Here is a 22,043-nt window from a genome sequence, read left to right as displayed (position 1 = left end):
TTCCCAAAGGAGTCTAAACCCCTAGAGTGGTCCATCCATAAGAGTCTTAGAAGGCTCAAGTATTTTTCTAGGTGAAAATTATAACTAACCAGACAGAAGGAAAATGTCTTGATTCTTATATGTGCCTGTGACTCCTTTATGTTATTTTGCATTTTCTAAAAGATTAAGTTAAGGCTGTCTTGTATGTGATACTGTTAGCCTGAGTGCTTGCAAAGGAATTCTGTGTCTTCGAACTATACCAATAGATCCTTAGATGCCGGCTATATTCTGAATTTCCCAAAGAAAACTCTGGGTGTGGGTAAAATGAGTCAATAAGATAATAAAAATGTCCTTATTTATAGCTTGAATTGCCCAATTACAAGTTGAGACTCGATCTCAGTATGCCACAAAGTATGAAGCATATCATACCATTCCCCTGTATTTCCTATATGAGAATTAAGACCAAAATGATGAGAAAATTGTCCAAAATATGTGACAAACAATATGGTATTGTGGGAAGAGTCCTGGACTGGAAGTCGGAAGGCCTATGCTAATCCTGACTGCTACTTACCATCATATGACATTGAATAAGTCATTTAACTTCTCTGGGATTCAGTTTCCTCATGTTCAAAAATAGAGAGTTGAACTAGACCTTCTCAAAATCCCCTTTGGGTTCCAAAGCCATAATCCTTTATGAAAGAGTCTTGGACACAAAGATTATAATTTTGTGGCCCTGGCCCACAAGTCACTCAAATTCTTGGAGCCTCAATTTTCTCATTTGTAAATGGGTATAATACTTGTACTACCTAGTGATAATAGTTGTACTACCTAAAACCTCAAAGTGTTGTGTTGTTGAGCTGTGTTAAGGGATGAAGATACAAAGAGGCAAAAAAACAAAAAGATTTGTTCCCGCTCTCAAGGAGTTCACAGTCTAAGGGAGGAAATGACATACAAACAATTCTGGATCAACAAAATGTATGCAGGAAATGGAGAGGTGGTCTCCAAGGGAAGGTATTATAATTAAAAAGGGCCAGAAAAGGCTTCTGGCAGGCTATAGGATTTTAGGGGAAACTTGAAGGAAGCCAGAAAAGAGGAGAGAGAGGGATGAAGATGGAGAGAAAACATGGAGCCAGGACATGGAAGGAGTCACTGAATTGCAGAGTTTGCTGCCCAATGTAAGGTATAAGAAGACCAGAAAGGGAGGAAGAATCCAGGGCCATGATGTGTCACTGAAGTGTCAGAGTATTTAAGGTCAAAGTGTGACCTTATTCATGTGAGTTGTTTCATTAAGCTCCCATAAGAATGGGAACTCATTATGTACCAGTTAGCAAAGCATCACCAACAGAAAACCCTTCGTAAATACTTTTTTGATCATTGTGACTAAAAAACTCTTACCTTGGACCCGATTAGTTAAAGGTTGTGCAACTGGTGGTCTCTTTCTATGCATTATTGTGTGGCTGAATTCTTCTTGCATTACCTAAAAATAAAACCCATAATGTGTGATTGTCTCAGATTGTTTATCAAAACATTGGTCAAAACCCAAGGAGTCTGGCCAAGAAACTCACCGCAGGAGCCAAATATTTGGCAATGAGCTTCTCCAGGAAGGGCTTTTTCAAGATGGAATTAACTGATGGCCGATCTCGAGGAGATATTTTAAAAAGCTGAGTTATTAGAGTCTGTAAGTCAGAAGAGAACCTTGGAGAGATGGGGTCAACGTGTGCTCGACAAATCTTGAGCACCAGCTGGTGTAAGCTGGCACCTTCAAACTAAAAGGTCAGAGGATAAACAACACTAGGTGAGAAAAGTGTATTTTCCATAGTTATACATAGATATAACTATATTATTAATTATTAATAGCAATATTACTATATAGCTCTATGCCATTACTGTCAATGTTTGGTTATTCAGTTGGGTGAATAACCAAACCTCTTTGTGACTCCACAGGTCTTGGCAATACCAATACTGTCTAGCAAAGGAACTGGAGCGGGTTGCCATTTCTTTCTTCAGTGGATAAAGGCAAACAGAGGTTAAGTGACTTGCCCAGGGTCACGTAGCTAGTAAGTGTCTGAGGTCAATTTGAACTCCTGACTCCAAGTCCAGTGCTTTATCCATTGAGCCATCTAGCTGCTTCATGTAATTACTATCTATCTATCTCTAGATATACATGGATATATAAAATTTGTTATTATTCAATTATTATTACTATTTTATTATATGTTATATATAATTATTATTATTCAATTATTCAATAATTATTAATACTTCAATGGAGTTGTGGACCATTGTGGAGTCAGGCAGGTGTAATTTCCTAATATAGAGATACAGCTTTTGAAGATATCAATGGAAAAACCTTGTGGGTGGATAGTCTACTTGCCTTCCCCAAAAGGGGAAAAAGTCTCTATCCACCACTATTGAGGAAAGGATGGCTAATCTTAGTTCTTCAGATCGATGAGGGATTATAGCAGGTTAAGCTCAGCAGGGTTGCTCTTCTCCCTTTCAGTTCAGAAGGAATAAAAACTCCTTTGCAACTTTCCATCTGCTTTTCTTGACTGGGGGTTCCAGTCCCATCCCTGGTTGTCAGCCAAAGTTCCATTTCCTTTCTGCATGAGGTTTCCTTGTAAATCAAGTCCTTGCAGTGCAGTCTGTACCTCTCTCATTCACAATATCAACAATGAAGATGTTTCCTCTACCAGTACCAGTTGGTGCAAAAGGAGCTCTAGGTCTTCAAAGGTCATGCCAGGAGAGTACAAGCCATGAAGGTTTTCCCAAACTGGAAAGGCTTCAAGGATTATCCTAGTGACAGTGCCTAATAATCTGAGCCAACTACATAGAATCAGGAAAGCCTGAGTTCCAATCTGACCTCAGACACTTACTAACTAGTTGACCCTGAGCAAATCACTTAATCCCTATTTGTCTCAGTTCCTTCCTCTGTAAAAGAAGGGTAAAATAGCTCCTACCTCACAGGATTGTTGTGCAGATCAAAAGATATGATACACAAAAAGTACTCTGCAAACCTTAAATCGCCATATAAATGTTTAGAATAATTATTATCTGCTGAGGACCAGCTTAGCTAACTGTGAAGAAAGTGCATCATCAGAAAGTTTAGCCACTAGTGTTAGGATAGGATTTTGGATAAGGGAAACATAAGAGGAAAAAACATATACAAATCTACTTTATTGTTTTGGAAGGGAAAGGAATAAGGGCTGAGGGATTTACTTATACTTATTCTTATTTTAAAAAACTAACTATGCTAACTAGGTTACTAAACTAAAACTTAACCAAGTTCCCAAATCTTACTCAGTAGGGGTCCAAAAAAAGTTAGAGCCAGGATCTCTTGTTGTTAGATGTCCAAGCAAGTCCTGATGTTTAAGTGAGACTGAATGCTGCCAGCAGCTAGATACAAGAATCCTTCCTCAGTTCAACACAGGGAAATCTTCTTCAGACCTTCCTCTTGACTTCCTCAGGAGACCAGAAGAAAAAGTCTGTTGGGGCAAGACGGAGTCTTCCCAGATCCTCCCGCTCAGGCTCCCATGTGACCCTTTGTCATATACCACTGTCAATCATACCTAGGTTTGCACTTTTCAGTTTTTGCACAGTTTGCAATAAATTCTTTGGCCACAGAAAATTATAAAACAAATCAAAATTACATTTTTTTATTATTGATATCAGGGATAAAATACTATTTTCTGGCAGCACCTAGTGTGGTTCTTTTAGCATGGCAGTGATCCTGGGATTCTGAAACTAAACCAGCAGGGCATAAGCTATGACAGGTTTTCTGTATTCTGACATCTAGGAACTGGTCTAACTAAAGTTAGAGGTGCCTCCCCAAGTTGGTTACCAAGTGATGAATTTCAAAATATTTTTGGCAAAAATGCTTAAGAAGGTCAAGAGCGAGGTGGTATAGTGGACAGAATACTGGACCAACAGAACCCAGACTGTGCTTCCCACAATTAATTATGGAATCAGGAGGATCTGAGTTCAAATTTGGGCTCAGACATTTACTAGCTGTGTGACCCAGGGCAAAACAAGGCTCTGTTTGCCTCAGTTTCCTCATCTCTAAAATGCAAATAATAATAGCACCAATCTCCCGGGATTATTGTGGAGGATGAGAATATTTATGAAAAGCTTTGCAAACTCCAAATCAGTATACATTCTTCATTCTTCATTTTTGAAGAGGACCAATGACATAAAAAGGGTGATGTCTTGCCTTGTCCATGAATTGGATTTAAGTGAGGCAGAGTTACACAAAGTCATCAGCCTGCCTCTCTCTTTTCAAGTCATCAATTCCAGTGGTGAGACAAAATTCAAGATGAATGGCGATGTCCTGGGATGCAGTGGATGGCTTTTGCATCTTCAGGGTCTGATCAAGTTCTAGGCACTCTGCTTTGGCCATCTTCTTTGGTCAATCCAGAGGTCATTGGAACCAACTGTTCTCATCTGCCCATTCAACCAGAGGAAGTCTTTGCATGTGTGGGGTAAACATCCCCTAACTCACTGAGAGATCTGAGACCTGCAGGTTACCCTCAAACTGGTTTAGCCTGCCTCAGGAAATGGTTTTAACTGGGTGTAGCTGCAGTACCGGCTACAGCTTTTTGGAGCCACAGGTGAGAGAGAGTTGTGTGAAAGATTGACATTAAAGGTGAACAAGCATCCTGAAAATGGTTCAATAAGCCCTCATACTAGTCCTCCCAGAAGACCCAAATCAGTATATAAATAATAGCAATCTGTGTCATCATTATTATATTGATATATTATTATATATTTGTTATTAATGTAGGCTTATATTATCTTTATGCATTGTTAATATATGTTTATATTATCATATGTTGACATATTATTGTTCTTTTCTACTAAAGGCTAGGATCTTCAATCGGGGTACCCGTACCAATGAAACCACTGATGCAGGTCTTTGAAGTATTGAATGGATCAGGATATAGAAGTTCTTTTTGCTTCTGTTAGAAAGACTGCTGAAGAACTCCAATTATTTATTAAGCATCTTTTGACTATATGTCATCAGCTATATATATATATATATATATGTCTCTACCTACCATATAAATGTCTCTACCTCCAAAGCTGTGGTGAAGGCCATATGCCAATATTCTGTCAATTTTTGTCATATTTGAAATAAAAATAATGCCACTGTATATTATATAGATTCTCTTTCTATTTTCTCTCTGCAGTATTTTCTTAGACTGAGATTCTTAACTTTTGGTGTGTTTATCACAGCCACCTTTGGCACCTTTGGTGGAGTCTATGGACCTCTTCTTGGAATCAAGTTTCAAAATAATTAAAGGAAGAGGAAAGGGAAAGGAAGTTATACCCTGATGAAATCAGTTCTTCATCATTTCCTCTAATACTGGGTGTGGTTGCATGGATGACCTCGTCATAGATTTAGACATTTAGAGGCCATTGAATCTTACATCCCAGCTTCACAAATGAAGAAGCTAAAGGCTATGGACATTAAGCAATTTGCCCATATCGACACAACTGGCCATTTTAGAAAATATGACTAAATTCTAACCAGAAATATGTTAAAGAAGCTGCCCAATACAATGATACATGTATAACCCAGTGGAATTGCTTGTCAGCTCCTAGAGGGGGAAGGAAGAAGTGGGGAGGAATCATGAATCATGTAACCATGGAAAAGTATTCTAAATTTAAAAAGTGAATAAATAATAAATAAATAAAATGAGCTTCCCAATATTGCCTCATGCAACGATTGCTGAAGAGTCCAAAGACAAAAATGTCTTTCAATGCCAACAAGCTTTACCGTAAATGCAAATCTAGCAAATCTAGCAGATCTAGGCAGATCTAGCATTGGAGCCCGGCTGTTCTGATCCCAAATCCAATCCTTTCCACCATCCACACTGCCTCCAAACAATCTCAGATGGGGCAGACAAAAATAATGTGTATTTTTTACCTCATAAATTTAAATTAAACATTATCCATTGGAAGTTAGATGCTCCTATTGACCTTGCCTAAGTCCAGAGTCTTAGAAGCAACCAAAGTCCATTGAAGTATGGCCATGCTTTAATAGAGGGAGGTTATAATGTGAGTGAAATCACAAGTAAGTTTATTGTAAGGTGGTATTTCTGAGATGTTTGAAAATTGACAAACTTGCTTTCAATGCTTTAAACAGCAATTAAAGGAAGACAAACTAGTTTCCATTTAAAAAGGGGTTTGTTTGATTTGTTTTCTCTAAAGCAGAATTAATACTCCTAAATGGTGTTGCTTAGTACAGCTGAGGTCAGTGTAACAGTTTTCTAATAGGCATGTCCATCTGTAAGTGAGCATTTTTCTACAGAAAAGCCACTGAGGTCAGAAAATCATTGATTTTTTACTCAAGAAGGGAACTCAGATGCCCTTTAGTCCCTCATTTTATTGATGAGAAAATTCAGGCCAAAGGAGATGCCCCGACTTGCCCAATATCATACTTATATCCTTGAAGAAAGAGGAGTTTGAGAGGCAGAAATGAGGATGAAGTTTATTGGAGGCCCAGGAAGGTGGTTTGCACAAAAACACTGAGGTCAGAATGTCAGATGTTAGCTGAAATTCCTTCCAAATTCATGTTTCCTTCAGCTAAGATGGCTGATTTTGTGTGTTACTCTATCTCTATGATGTGCAGACACAAATGTTTGTGTGTGCCATTATGGAACTTAATATTTCTAACCAAATAATGAAGCTCTTTTGTGAAGTTATGGACTTGCCCCACTGCCTAACTCACTCTCTGGAAACATACGCATAAATACCTGGCATTGTTCTAAATGATTGAAGCTGATTATCAAGATAGAAACGTGTATCTCAGAGGAGCTTGTAGGAGGCTGATCTAGGTAAGTACTGTGCCTGTGCAACAGAAATGAAGCCCTGGAGGACAGACAGGGCTGCAGTTTCTTCTTTGCTCATCCATTATTTTGCACAGTAGTCACTTACTAAAGTTTGTTGAATCTGATTTCTTCTGAACCCTTCCCAGGATATTCATGTTTCAAGTGGCAGTGGCCATGCCGGCATCAGACTCTCAACAGGGGCTATGCTAATGATTTTTTTTAAACCCTTACCTTCCATCTTAGAATCAATCCTGTGTATTGGTTCTAAGGCAGAAGAGTAGTCAGGGCTAGACAAAAGGGCCTGCACCTGAGGTCGTATTTGAATCCAGGATTTCTTCTACTGCATTTACTCAGCTGCCCCCTGGGCTACACTAATTATGAGTTCACCAGAGATAACAACACAGTTCCTTCATATTCTTCTTGTTTTAATATTGCTCCACTCTGTGCTTTTTCTTCAGCAATAAATATATTCTAATTTTGTACAATGCCTAGCTGGTTCAGAGCTTTGGACTAGACAGAGAAAGTTACCACACACACACACACCCTCTAGATGCGGGATTTGGTTGAGCTCTGCATCACTTACCAAGCTTGCATTCTTCCTGGACGGTGTTAAGAGAGTTTTTATTAATTTCCCCTTTTTTATACTTAAGAGGAAAAGGAACAAAAATATTTTTCAGTAAGAGACCCCCTGCTGTACAGTTTGTCAGTTAGTGACAGTTAGAAGGGTGTGGCCAAGAGTAGTTAGTTAGTTGTGGACTCTCAGAAAGGGCTTTTTGTCTTTGGGTCTCTGGAGGAGGGTGTGCTTCTAGCACTCTCTCTGGTTGGAGACAAAGAATAGAATTAAGGCCTTAATAGCCTTATTGATTATTAATAACCTGGGTAGATACAGTAGATAGATAGTGGTTAAATTATTAGATACAGTAGGAGAGTAGGTGAGGGTTTTAGCCTAGCAGAATATACTATCCTCTGAGTCAGATAGATGTAGGATTTTTTAAAGAAATTTATTTAGGATTGGGATCTGGGATATAGTTACAATCTATTGTAAGATTACTTTCACTTTCCCCCTTCCTATTTCCTATTTATATTTCCTAATATTAAACTAAGTGTGTTACATTTAATAAATTGCTCACTGGCTTTTGTTCAAACTTCTACCCCCAAAAAAGTTAATCCTTAACAACACAAATGAGGGGGTCCCAGAATTATGTCCATCAGATTATTTCTACCTGCCAGAGATGTGGGATCCCAGTTTCCACAAAGGATTATATATGGTTCTGCGGGGATCAGAACTAGGAGTCCATATACATCCATTCTTAGAAAACAAAGAAATGGTACCACCTAGCTCTCTCCCTATCATGTCTGAAGCCACTCTCCCCACATTCCAGAACTCTCCAGAGACCCCCTCAGCACCTACTAATTTAGGACTATTTCTTCACTCCCATAAAAGTGTTAAATAATCACTTCGGATTCCACATTTTCTCCATTCTCTGCACTCTCAAATTGTACCATTTAAGAAGCTAGATGGCTCTAGGTCTGGATTCTGAAAAGATCTGAATTCAAATTTCAGAGGTTTACCAACTGTGTGTCCCTAGGCAAGTCACTTTCCCCTCTATTTGTCTGTTTCCTTAACTATAAATGGGGTTAATAAAAACATCTACCTTCCAGGGTTTTTAGAAAGATCAAATGAGATACTTTTTAAAAGTACAGACCTGGCACACAGTGAGTACTATGTAAATGCTTATTCTTTCCTGCCCCTTGCACAGATCTCAAGCTGAAAGAGACCTCAGAGGCCCCTCATTTTGCCATTGAAACAGGGAAGTCAAGTAGCTTGAACAAGATTTCATGGGTAGAAAAAAACCTCAGAGAGAAGATCTGAAGCCAGGTCATCAGACTCCACAGCCAATCTCTTCCCCCTCTGCTCTCAGTGCACTCCATCATAAGCGCTAGAAGGCAGCTTTGCCTACTCCACAGGGATTCTGTCCTCTCAGTTGGTGCTATTTCATAACTTGGGCAACTCAGAACATGGCATCTATAACCTAAAAATCTACCACCATTAGCCCCATTTTCCTTATATGGAAAATGGGGATATTCCCTGTACTCCTATGTAGGATTGTTGTGAGGAAACTTTAAAGCACTATATAAATGTGCTCATTTCCTTTTCCCATGAGTAAGTTTCTCCTGAAACTTCCATTTTGTGGAAGAGCTCAGGCCAGTCAACCTTCATTCTCTTCCCAATCCTGTCCCTGCACTTCAAAACCAGATGGAGCCTTTGTTATGGTTGACTCATCCTGCTCTATCCCTCAGTGCCTGGGACAACTGCCATCCCTGCAGCCTGCTTACCCTGGAACATCATTGTACAAAGTACACACAGTCTTCTCCCAATAGTGAGTTCCATGGGGTGCCCCCTCCCTCTCAACCCCTTACCTTCCATCTTAGAATCAATGCTGTGTATTGGTTCCAAGGCAGAAGAGTAGTAAGGGCTAGGCAATGGAGGTTAAGTGACTTGCTCAGGTTCACACAGCTAGGAAATGTCTGAGGCCAAATTTGAACCCAGGACCTCTTGTCTCTAGGCCTGACTCTCAATCCACTTAGCCACCCAGCTGCCCCCAGGAGCTACATTTTGTGGAAGGATCCACTTAAGTTTGCCTTCATTCTCCTTGCCCATTCAATGAGACTTTCTGAACTTCAAAATCATGCCCCACAGCTTCTTTATATTTGTATAACCCAGTGCCTGGCATAATAAACACTTAGTATGTTTATTTCCTGCCTTCCTTTCTATATAAATGTGAGTTTTTATTCTTGTTAAAAAGACTGCAACACTTTCCTTTTCACAGTTAATATTATTTTTATTTCTTCAGTAGTTTAAGATTAATCTGATACTTACAGGATGCCTTAATGTGCATAGCTCATATAAGACACAGCCAAGAGACCAAATATCCCTGTGAAAAATAAGATAAAATTTAAATACCAAGAATGTATATTTAATCTTTTCTAAATGTTTCAACAATTGAAATAATAAAAGTAAATGGCTTCCCTATGCAAAGCCCTTTAAGAGTTTTTCAAAGTGTTTTCACATACATTAGAGGTATGTGAAAAATATTCTTGCTCAAAAGAAAACTGAGGCAAATTCTATGAGATGTAAGTGATAATAAAATAGAATTACTTCTATTAGTTTGCTGGAATGTTAGCATTGGAAAAGTATGTAAAATTTGCTACCAATTTGATGGTTCTGTACATCTAGAACCAGAAGGGTTTTGAAACAACTTGAGGCTTTAATTTTCATTTTAAATTTTGTATTTGCTGAAATTAAACAGATTTGTTCTAATCAAGCCTAAAGAAGATCTGCATTAAATTAAGCAGGATTTTAGAAGATAAAAGATTACTAGGAAACTTACCTGATTATGTGGTTATATTTCTCTAAATCTTGCTTTAATTGTATAATAATTTTCATAGAATATTTACTGATCAAATGAATATTTATACTGTGATATGGAAATCACTTTAAAAGACTGATATATATTAATTTAAGGTCGCCAAGGAATTCAGCTATGTAATTCCTAAATGAAAACTCAAGTCAGCAGTCAACCTTTTATGGAGTTTTTTTAAATTACTAACAGGAGGAAGAAATGTATTAGAGAGAGAGAGAGAAAGGGGAGAGAAGGGAATAGGGCTTAAATACCCACTCTGCTTAGGCTGGGCCAAAGGCCCAAGGCCTTGGATAGCCAAGGCAAAGAAAAGAGATCAGTCCCTATCACTCACATGACCAAAATGGAGAAACAGTCTGAGCGCCTCCACTTCTAGCACCAGGCTCCAACTATCTCCTTTCCTCCACACAGGAAGTCCCCAGACTCCTCAGCTGTCCTCTACCTCATTTCCTGTGTCTCCCCTGTGCCAATGGTGGCTCTAGCTTAACCCAGGACCACCCAGAGGTCTGTCCCCTTTGCACATGTCTGTTGAAGGTCATATTCTCAAATAATTAAATCTTGAGCTTTGCTGCAGCCCTTCCTAAATCCTTTTACCCTGAGTAGGGTGGAGATTGTAGTTTCCAAGACCCTGATGTCCTACTACCCGTTGTCCCTCTCCACTACCCCCCCATACTAATGAACCCCATGTTACTTTAAAGGTGGTTAACACCTATTATGATTGTCTATTAGACACTGGAGCTTCCTGGTCTGTATTAAAGAGAACACCTGATTTACAATGTTATTCTGTTGGCTCAGAGAATGTAATGGGAGTATCAGGAATAACCCAAAGAGTTAAAAGATTTCCTCCTAGAATGGTGTCTGTAGGACCCCCTAGAGGTACAGCATTCCTTCCTTTTGATGCCTGATTCCCCTTTAAATTTGCTGGGGAGGGACCTTCTATGCAAACTCAGAGCCACAATAACCTGCTCCCCAGATGGTTCTTTATCATTGGAAGTACTAGAGGAATCTTTAAATTTACTCCCTGTAATTCTCTCAGAGAGTCGGGAGAAAAAAGAGCATCCCACCTTTGCAATACCTGAAGATATACCAGAGTCTCTTTGGGGCACATCTTCTTCCAATGTAGGCTTACTTAAGTCGGCTGTTCCTGTGCAGATAAAAACTAAATCTATCCCACCTCCTTCCATTCCTCAGTATCCTATCTCAAAAGAGGCAATTGAGGGAATTACCCCAGTAATTAACTCATTAATTGCACAGGGAATAATAATTCCTTGTAAATCTGAATACAACACGCCCATCCTGCCTGTTAAAAAAACAAAACGAGGGCCTGATGGCAAACACCTCTATAGATTCATGCAGGATTTGAGGGCTGTGAACAATCACATTATAAAGAGACACTCCATAGTTTCCAATATCAATACTAGTATTTCTTCTATTCCTAGCACAGCTACATACTTTACAGTAGTAGACTTGTGCTCAGTCTTCTTTTCCATACCTGATTCTGTCATTCCAAGTATCTCCATTGTTATTGATCAGGAAATAGCCAAATCCCATCCTCTAAAGAATGGTTTGAACAGGGTTGAGTAGTTTTGAAATTCACAATCATGGATGAGTTTATTTTTATGAAAAGGAAAAAAAAAGCTGAATAGAAAAATGAGCTTCTATTCTCTAATTCAATTCACTAGTACTATGTGAAGGAAGACAGACTGCCAAGACCCGTGATGGTGAACCTATGGCACATGTGTCAGGGATGTCACCCAGAGACCTATCTGTGAGCACACATGCCAAGGACCCAGTGCACCCATCCCAGCAGCACAGAGTTCCCCAGAATTCCTCACTAGAAAGCCAGAGGGAAATGCAGCTGGGCTCCTCCCTTCACCCTCTCCCCAGGAGGAGGTAGTAAGCAGGTCTCTTCCAGACAACATCCCTTGCAGGACAAGACTGCCCCACTCCTTTCAGAATACAAAGGTCTCTTCATTACCTGGCCTGAGTGAGACAGAAACAACTGATGTCTTTACTATACAAAGTATTTTTGGGATTTGGGGATGTGTCTTTTGAGTTTTTACTTTTAAAATATTGAAAACCAAAGTCTAATGGTTTAGGAATAAGTTTTATGAACCCCATCTTTCCTGATCTACAGCTCCCTTCCCCAGTTTCTTCCACAAGCAAATTTGGGTTTAATTTGCATTCTTCTTCCCCTCACTTCTTATTAGCTTGTTCAATTTGCATTTAAAGGCGTGCCAGCCTGAGGGAAAACAGGTAGGCTAGAAGCTCTGGAAAACACAATAGTGGCTATCAATCAGCCCTGCATCCAGATTAAAACCTGACTTCAACCTTTAACTATCTGCTAAAAAGGTTAATTTGGAGGGTATCCGCTTAAGGAAGGCTGAAACATGATGGGGTAAATGTGTCAGGGTGATGCCATTTAACCTGAGGGTGATATTTTCCTATAAATAAGGTTGTTGTTTTTTTTTTGTAAGCTGGAGCTTTTTTGCTCTTTTTTTTCTAGGTTTGGTTTGAGGGAATGATAGCTCACTTAACTAGGGGGAAGCAGAATGCTTGTGCCTCTCACTTCTCCCTCTCCTGACTACATCACCCCCCACCCCCCACCCCCTAAACCCCCACCCAGCAGTCCATTGGGAGTGCTTCCTCCCTCCCCTAGGTGGAGTAAGTGGTGGGGGACATGGCACACCCAGAACTCAGTGGGGGGAGGTGTAATAAAGTATATAATCTGTGTGGAACTAATTCTGGTTGTGGTAAATGGTTACACTCTGGCAGTGACTAGAGAGATGCTAGGGGAACCTCAGGAAGCCTATTTGAAATGGAGATAGAAATATGTCTTCAGAGATAGAGAGATGCTGCTAGAGGGAAGTACTCTGGAGTACTCTGGGGTTGCCTATTGGTCACTAATGGCTAATAAGTCAAGATATTTCCTACCCTTCTCCTCCCTTAACCATCCATGCCCTTCTGCCTTCTTTTCCCCTCCCCTGGTTTTAGCCACCTTCTAAGAAACTCAGGGGAACTATGAGATTTCAGGGAAATATTCTTCACTCTGCTTTTCTCAAGTAAGGGGTTTATTTGGAACAACAGGATGGGGATTGCGGTGAGAGGAATAGTGGTGTCCCTACTCTATAAGGAGAATTAGGAGGGTTTAGGGAACTGTCAGCCCTGTCACAACAGTGATTCAGAGACAGCCAGAGAGATGGAGGACAACTATTAAATCTTCTTTCTTCTTCCAATTACTCAAAACCACCAATGAAAGTTAATTTCTTCTCAGATTAATTCCAGAAGCCCTCCCAAAGGTCTCTCTCTGCCTAGATCAGAAACTTGTGAATCCTTTGATAAGAGTTTACACCCTCAGAGGATGAGAGGTGGATTCCATAGACACTGCCCCCTTGGGCAGTGCTAGGCAATTTGGAAGCTGTGATTGGCCCCTGTGAAGAGAGGAAGCATGGGAAGTGACATGGAAAAAGGACTATCAAAAGTCATGAACTTCCTGTCCAGGGAACCTTCAGCTTGGATCTTCAGCTTGGAGCTTCTCCTAGTGACTTGGCTTTTGGAAGTGGCTTTGGACTTGACCTTTGGCTTGGACCTTGCCTTTGGCTCTTGGACTGCTTTCCTGGAGGACTGCTCCTGGATCTTCTCCTTTGGGTTTCATCTTGGGTGAATGAGTAGCTGGCCTTCTTTTCCTGACTTCTGAAAAGATTAGTTCCTGAGAGGCCTTCCTTGCATAAGACACTACCAGGTCCTCTGGCTAAGGGTTAAGGAGCCCTGCTAGGGGTGAGCTGGACACCAGAGCAACATTTAGTGTAATAAGCTAGGTTTTCTCTACCCTCTTCTTACATTTTTCTACTTTCACTCTTTCCACCTCTTTGTAAAGAAATGCTACTAAAAGTCATTTTGACTTGAGTTATAACATTTTAAATCAGCAACTACAATATTACCTTATAATTCTCATATTAGTATAAAAACCTAATTTTAAAGTCTTACATTCAGACATTTATTTTCCTATTAATGCCTTCACTCAACCCTGTCTTATCTTCCCTTTTTTGCTTGTCTTTTTCCCTTTTCCTTCTAATATCCCTTCAAAGATCAAGAGTTTTATTTTGCTTAAAATATCTCCCTAGCATCATCCTTCTCTTAACCTTCCCCCATATTATTACCACCCATTTCCCAAAGTCTGTGTATGTCTGATTCTGTGTATGCATAGCCTTCCTTCACCAGGCTCTCTCAGTCCAAAAGGAAGAGATTTTAGAACAGCCTCACCCTGAACAGGGTCTTGGGTCCAGTCAGCAGATTCTTCTCCAGTCTCAACTAAAGAATGAAGAACTCTCTTTCACCAGAAGTTCAACTCCAAGCAGAACTCCATTCAGGAAGTTGTAACTCCCTTTTAAAGACACTTTCTTTTGTGTCATTTCCTGTGTCTTCTCCTAATTTTAGGTCTACCACTCACAGTTGAAGCTTTGCTTTAGGACTGCCCAGGGACAGTCAGTTTAATTCTGATTTGTCACCCACTATTGCACATGTGGGTCACAGACCTCCCCCACTCAAGTGTGAATGGTGTGTTTACACCTTTGGTGATTAAATCTAAAAATGGGCAGATCTCCCCACTCAGCTTTAAGTAGGGTGTTTACACTTTTGGTGATTAAATCTAAAAATGGGCAGGAGAATTAATTTAATTTTGACAATCAGAGGAGAGTTAATTAATTTCATTTTCAAAATCAGGGGAGAGTTAAATTTAATCTTCACAACTCAGATGAGTGAACTTCTGTTGTGCACTGCCTTCCCTCCATGTTTCCTTCTTACACACTTGATTATGAGAAATAGCAAATTGTATCCTCTTCTTCCTCCTTTCTACATTAATGTATTCTTTTTATCTTCCTTTTTCTTTCTCCTCTTAAAATCTTCAGACGAGAACCAATCCATGCCCAGGTCCTCTGATTTTGTTATTTATGCCCTTCAATATATTTTGAAGACATGAAGAATCTGAAAAAACCCTTGGTCATTTTTCTCCCTATTAAATGTTAACCCTTCAACATCATATAGCTATTTTCAACTGTTCCAATAAATTTCTCTTTTATTTTTTTCTTGATTCTTATGTTAGTATTTATAAGATCCTACTCAGCTCTGCTCATTTCAACAAGAATTATTGAAAGCCCCCTATTACATTAAATATCATTTTTCCCACTATAGGATGATATTCACTTCTAAGTTGCCTTTTGAAATATTCTATTCCAAGGTCTCCTCTCATTTATAGTAGAAGCTGCCAGATCTTTCATCATTATGACTGTGATTCTTTGGTGCTTGAATACTTTCTTTCTAGATACTTGCAGTATTTTTTTATGTGCAATGTCTGGATTTTGGCTACAACATTCCTAGGACTTTTTCTTTTGAAATACTTTTCAGGAGGTGCCAAGAAGATTCTTTATATTTTTGCTTTGCCTTCTGGTTCTAATATATCTGGAATGGCTTAATTTGTGATTTCTGAAACTATAGTCTTTTATTTTTTAAGTCATAAATTCTAGATAGTCCAACTTAGATTATATCTCCATGACTTGTTTTCCTGGTCAGTTATTTTTTATGCAAAGAACTTACATTTTCTTCTATTTCCATTCTTTTTATTTTGTTCTAAAACTTGCTTTTTCATGGAGTCACTGATTTCCATGTAGGTTATTCTTTAAAAAAAAATTAACTTCTGTATTAGAATCTCTACTATGTATTAGTTCCAAGGCAGAAGAATGGTAAGGATTAGGTAATGGAATTAAGTGATATGATCAGCGTTACACAGCTAGGAAGCATCTGAGGCTAGATTTGAACCCAGGTCCTCCCATCTCTGGGTCTGGTTCTTAATATATTGAGCCACCTAGATATTCCCCATTTAGGCTTTTCTAATTTTCAAGGAGTCTTTTACTTTGATAAAGATAACACTTTCTGCGCTAAGCTACTTATTCTCTTTCACATTCTTCCAGAACTTTTATCTTTTGCTTCATTTCTTCTAGGTATTTATATAGTCCTTATAGAAAATTCATTTTTCCCCCTTTAAGTCTCTGCTTACAATTGATAAAGTTATCTTCTTAGCTTGGATTTTTGGACAGCTCTAGATCTATTATAATTCTTTATATAGTGCTTTACATATTCTTCTACCTTGTTCATCTCCCCAACCTTTTAGTTTCAAATTGAGACTTTGCACCATTTATTCTCAAATTTGGCTACTTAGGTTCTTATATTGTATCTCTGAGATTCAGAATGCTGGATTTTCAACTCAGAACAGAGTTCTAGGGGCTAAAATTTTATTATCATTTCAACTAAATGACTACTACATTGATAACTGTTCACTGAAATTACTACTCATCATTTTTCACCTTACTTTACTTAGTTTTACCTAAACTTAATAATAATGGAGATGTGTTACAGACAAAAGAGTGGTTGCCATAAACTGTGACCGCGAAAATATGGGTTCAAGACTTTGAATTGCCAAAAGCATAAAAATAATTTTTAGTGTCTTGACTTAAATAAAAAATAAGTGGTCGCCATGGGAAAAATTCCCAAATATGAAATACCCAAGTCAGCTGGGTTTTATGGAGATTTTAATTAATACGAATGAAGGAAATAAAGAAAGGGAAAGAGATAGAGTAAGAGGAAATAATAGGAAGGCTAGAGCCTAGGCCAATGGTCTAGGCCTTTCTTTTAAGAGAGAAAACTAAGTCAGTCTTTAATCACTCACCACAAGATTGTCCCAAGCAAAACTCTAGTATCCAGAGAGACCCTCCAGTTCAGCTGCCTAAGCTGACCTATTCTGAACTCTCCACTGAGAGAGAGATCCCAGCTCTCAGCTTCTGACCTCCTTTTAAAGAGAATTTTCTCCTATGTCACCTCCCCTAAGTTTTCACATCTACCAATCACAGTAGATGTTTTCCAAAGAACTGACCATTCTTAATTCACATCTTGTTATCACCTTCTCTGGGTAGATTATATCTTCTGAGTATTTCACATCTCTTTGCTAAGGTTGTCCCTTGCAAGTTGCCTGACCTTTTAGTGATTAATTTGACCTTCATAGGAACTTAGCACCCTTTTGTATTAGATCTAAAAATAGACATAGCTTAAGGGATTTTGCCTCACTATAAGTATGGGTTAAGTACTTTTTCATTGTTCAGTAAGGAGTTATACAACTTTATCTTCTCCTTAAGGTATGCCTAAATATGGGTGGAGTAAGGTTAAGTTCTCAATGCATTCCTGACCAAGTACCTCCATTATTTAAATGGGAATAGCCTTAACCAAATGTTTTAAGGTAGAGTTTGAGAAATTTTAAGATTCACAGATGGTGGCTGTAAAGAACATCTTTGCAACTTGTTAGCAGCAAAAAGGCAGCCTGAATTATAAATAGCCATTTTCAAAGCTGAAATCCTATAACTGGCTTCCAAAGGTGACTCTTATTGGGGAGATAATTTAAAAGGATGAAGTAATTTGTGATTTTATCCAATAAATAATCACTAGTTCACTTTTAGAAAGCCAAGATAGAAGAAAAATGGCTATGAATGAAATATTTTAAAGTGGGCCTTACTCCTTTATAGAGAACCTATGAATTTTATAAAAAGTTATCTCAGGTAGTAGAAAAGGATTCATTAAGAATACCTAAGCCTGGTTGACACGGACTTCATAGCACAATATTATTTTCAAATGCATCAAGAAGCAAATGGAATATTAAGGTTCCTTTCTTCTATGAATATATTTTTATTTACATTGTTCAACCAAGTAGAATATGAACCCTTTGAAGGCAGGTACTCCTTTTGTGCTTTTCACTTTCTTTGTGTCCCCTGTGTTTAGCACAAATGCCTGGGTATTTAATAAATGCTTGTTGTCTTGTCTTGATTTCACAAAGTATAATGTCTGGCTTAGAGCTAACATTCTTAACCTTTTTTGTGTCATGAACCCCTTTGACCGTCTGGTGAAGCTTATGGATTCCTCTCAAAATAATGTTTGTTGCCTACATTCATCAATGAAGGAAATATTAAATATCAGTTAGAGGTCAATGAAAATAATAATGAAATTTGTTCACACCCAACTTGACAGACCCCTAAAATCTATCCAGGAACCCTTGGGAGTCCATGGACTCACCTCTGACTTAAAGAATCATTATGGAAGATAATTACTTATGAAATACAATGAACATAAGTCAGCTAGGTGGCTCAATGATTAGAGAGCCAGACTTAGAGTCAGGAGGAGCTGGGTTCAAATATGACTTCAGGCACTTCCTAGCTGTGCAAGCTGAGCACTTAACCCCAGTTGTCTAGTCCTGATCCCTCTTCTGTCTTGGAATCAATATTTATTATAAATTCTAAGACAGAAGGTAAGGGTTTTTTAAAAAATACAATGGACACAGTCAAGAATGATATTTTCATTTTTCTTTTGTTTGCCAAATTAAACACAGCCTTTGTTATAGCAGAGAATCTGTCTTTCAACTTAATGATGTATGTACTTCATAGTGCCTTTAAAATGCTCTTACTTCATTTTTAAATGTCATATGACTACAGAATTAAGTAACAGTTTGAACAATGAAATTGATCTATATCCTATTCATTTAATAGCTATATTATTAGTTTCAGTGTAGGTCTGCATTATAATTCCTATAGGTCCAGGTAGAGACATGTTGGTTGGGCAATTTCAAACACAGTGGCATCATAATATTGACAGGCAATTCAATCAATCTGATCAAAAAAAAAAATCAAATATCTGGTGGTGAAAATGACCAAGAATTCAACATCTCAGTTGTAGCAAGTGGGAGGAAAGTACATAAAGAATAAAATAAAATGAAAATATGTAGTTTTTTGCAACTCCTCTCCTATTTGCCCAACATTCTTCTACCCAATATTTGCAGCCTTTCTCCCTCATTCTCCAAACTCCATGATTCCTTTATTTTCTCTTTTCTTTCTCTCTACTTTCATCTTCCTCATACTTTCCCCTTGTTTTCCTTTCTTTTACTAGCTCTCTTTTTCTTCATTCTTCCCTTCTTCCTTGGCTGAATGCAAGGCAGAGCCTAACAAGGGCCCAGCATGGAGCAGTTCTTGTGCTCAAGACAAGAAAAGTCAATTAGTTGCAAGCCACCATGACTACTTGGTCCTCCCTTGGCTTTAGTATCTTTTTGGTCCTCAGTTGAGCCAGTATTATTATAGACAATATTCTGTTTGAAAAGAACTTGTATTATACAACCATCACCAAATAATATTAATTACCAAGACTCACATGCAAGGTTCTGTCACAGACCCAATTCCTTAAACAGTGCAGGCTCTATAAGGCTCAAGGGTTATTCTTTTTTTTTCCCTTTTGACTTAATAGCACTATTATATTTTTAGGGAATAGGCCAAAAAGCTTTTAATTCACATAATGTAGAAGATACTCAAACTGTTATATAGATCGGTCCTATCCAGAAAGAGATTAATTTCACAAAGCATAATGTCATATCTTAGAGGAACATTATGAAGAATACTTACTTACGCAGTACAATGGAAACATAGCTAAATTAAATGCAGAATACTTTAAGTGTTATAGCAAAGGGTTATAATTCTTTAAATTTATAAATGTATGGTATTTAGTTATAGCAACGAACTAATTACAAAAATAGCATTATCTATTTCTATGCTCAAATACTCAAAAAGTCTACTACACTATCAGTTCCTGATACCACTGCTCATTGTAATAACTCAATCGCAAGTTTCATATAATATGGCAGCAATAGAAATATGAGTAGCAGGCAATGTAGGCATTCACAACATATGAAAGGAATGATTGTGGAATGAGAAATCTAACCCTAAATCAAGGTAGCTAACTTGATCTTTGCTGAGATATGTGTGAATCCTTTAGTATTTTCAAAATATAAGGGAAGTTGTATATAGAAAGAACACTGTATTTAGATTTGAATCCAACCCATAATCCTTATTGCCTATGCAAATTAATTTCTATGTGAAAAAATTTATGAGCAAGAAAAGTTCTGAAAAACCTGCAAAGACTTGCATGAACTGATACAAAGTAAAGTGAACAGAACCAGAAGAACATTGTACACAGTGGGAGCAATTTTGTAAAATGAACAGCTATGAATGATTTAGGTATTCTCAACAGTACAATAATCCAAGGTAATTCCCAAAGACTCATGATGAAAAATACCATCTACCTCCAGAGACTGATGGAGTATAAATGCAACCTGAAGAATACTATTTTTCACTCTTTTTTTTTTTTTGCTGTTTGAATGTTCTTCCACAAACTGACTAATATGGAAATGTTTTTACATAACTGCACCTATATAACCTATATCAAATTGCTTGCCATCTCAAGGAGGGGAAAGGGAAGGGAAAGAGAGAATCTGAGACTCAATTTTTTTTTAATTAATGTTAAAAACATACCATTTTTACACATCATTTAGAGGAAATAAAATATTTAAAAGAAAAAATGTAAGAATCACTGGACTCCCTGAAAGTAATAATATTTTTTTAAAGGAGCTTAGACAACATATTTCAAGAAATTGTTTTTAAAAAAAAACCTATAACTCTTGGAAGAGGGCAAAATGAAAATAGAAAGAATGAAGGCACTGTCTACATCAGGAATAGAAGACAAACGAGACAGAGACTGGGAGGGGGAGAGAGAGAGTGAAGGGAGGGAGAGGGGAGAGAGACAGAGGGGGGGAAGAGAGGCAGAGGAGAGAGAGAGAGAGAGAGAGAGAGAGAGAGAGAGAGAGAGAGAGAGAGAGAGAGAGAGAGAGAGAGAGAGAGAGAGAAAAGCAGTTTCAGTACTTGACATGGAACCCAGAAGAAACTAAACCACACTTAATAGGAATTTCATGATACCCCCAAGTAAGGAAGAAAAGGACTTCCATGAGCTGTGAGTTATACTCTTTGCCACATGTGATGCAAGTTTGATCTCACTTTCCCCTGAAATCTGTTTTCACTTGTAGGAATCATGTGTCCCATACATTTGGGGTATAATTCTTTTACTATACCATCTTAATAAATAGTCGTTTCTAAAAATTAATGAATTCTGGCAGGCTAATGGATATCAAGTGATAATCAATAGGGTTAAGTAAGGGCTCATGAAAATATATTATTAGAAAAACCACCACCAACACTTCAGAGTGACCTCTAGAACTCTGAGAAGAGAAACACTGGGGATCCAGCTTGCTAATCCATGTAACAGTAAAGAGAGTGACCCCCAGTGCATGTGCTATACTGGCTTGTATGATGTTGGGCAAATCAATGAACATCTCTGTCCAGATAACTCCCTCAGGCTATTAACTGCAGACCAAGTACAAGTTTAGAATAATAGAAGTAGTCCCCTCACTGGGAATCCTATATATATAAAATGATGAAAGCACAGCACCAATTCTACCCAAAATGAGGATTTAATTCAATTCAACAAATACTCATTAAGTGCCTAATACATACAATATATCATGTTAGACTTTGGGGACACAAAGATGAAAAATGGCAGTCCTTAATCACAAAGTGTTTGTAGTCTAAAAGAGGAAGAGAGATAAATAAACAGACTACAATGGGAAGCCCACAAGCTCTTTACCAAGTAATATCAGAAGGTCTAGAGGAAATGGGTTACTTAAGGAAAAACATATATAAAAGTTGACCAGAAAAAGAAGGTATCTGTACTTTTAAAAATTCTAGTCTTCTCTCTCTTTATTTTTTTCTAATTATCTTGTATATAGCGTGCTTTGTATTTATTTGCATGTCTCCCCCATTAGATTATAAACTCCTTGCAGGCTGGGATTCTATTTTTTCTTTCTTTTTGTTTACTTAGCACTTAAACCATGCCTGGCACACAG

General features: G+C 38.1%; 1 protein-coding gene across 3 annotated transcripts in view; it reads right to left on the bottom strand.

The window, feature by feature from the left end:
* Positions 1-22,043, bottom strand: part of NEK5 (NIMA related kinase 5) — a 114,747-nt gene that overhangs the window by 62,531 nt on the left and 30,173 nt on the right. For all 3 annotated transcript variants that reach the window (XM_056794813.1, XM_007495380.3, XM_007495384.3), the window contains exons 8-10: positions 9,688-9,742; positions 1,545-1,745; positions 1,375-1,456 (exon numbers count right to left, since the gene is read on the bottom strand). In XM_056794813.1, the coding sequence (XP_056650791.1) occupies positions 1,375-1,456; positions 1,545-1,745; positions 9,688-9,742 (338 nt within the window). The remainder of the gene's footprint in view (positions 1-1,374; positions 1,457-1,544; positions 1,746-9,687; positions 9,743-22,043) is intronic.

This window comes from Monodelphis domestica, chromosome 4 (assembly GCF_027887165.1).
Source record: "Monodelphis domestica isolate mMonDom1 chromosome 4, mMonDom1.pri, whole genome shotgun sequence".
Classification (NCBI taxonomy): Eukaryota; Metazoa; Chordata; class Mammalia; order Didelphimorphia; family Didelphidae; genus Monodelphis; species Monodelphis domestica.
This window is presented reverse-complemented; position numbering and strand designations above follow the sequence as displayed.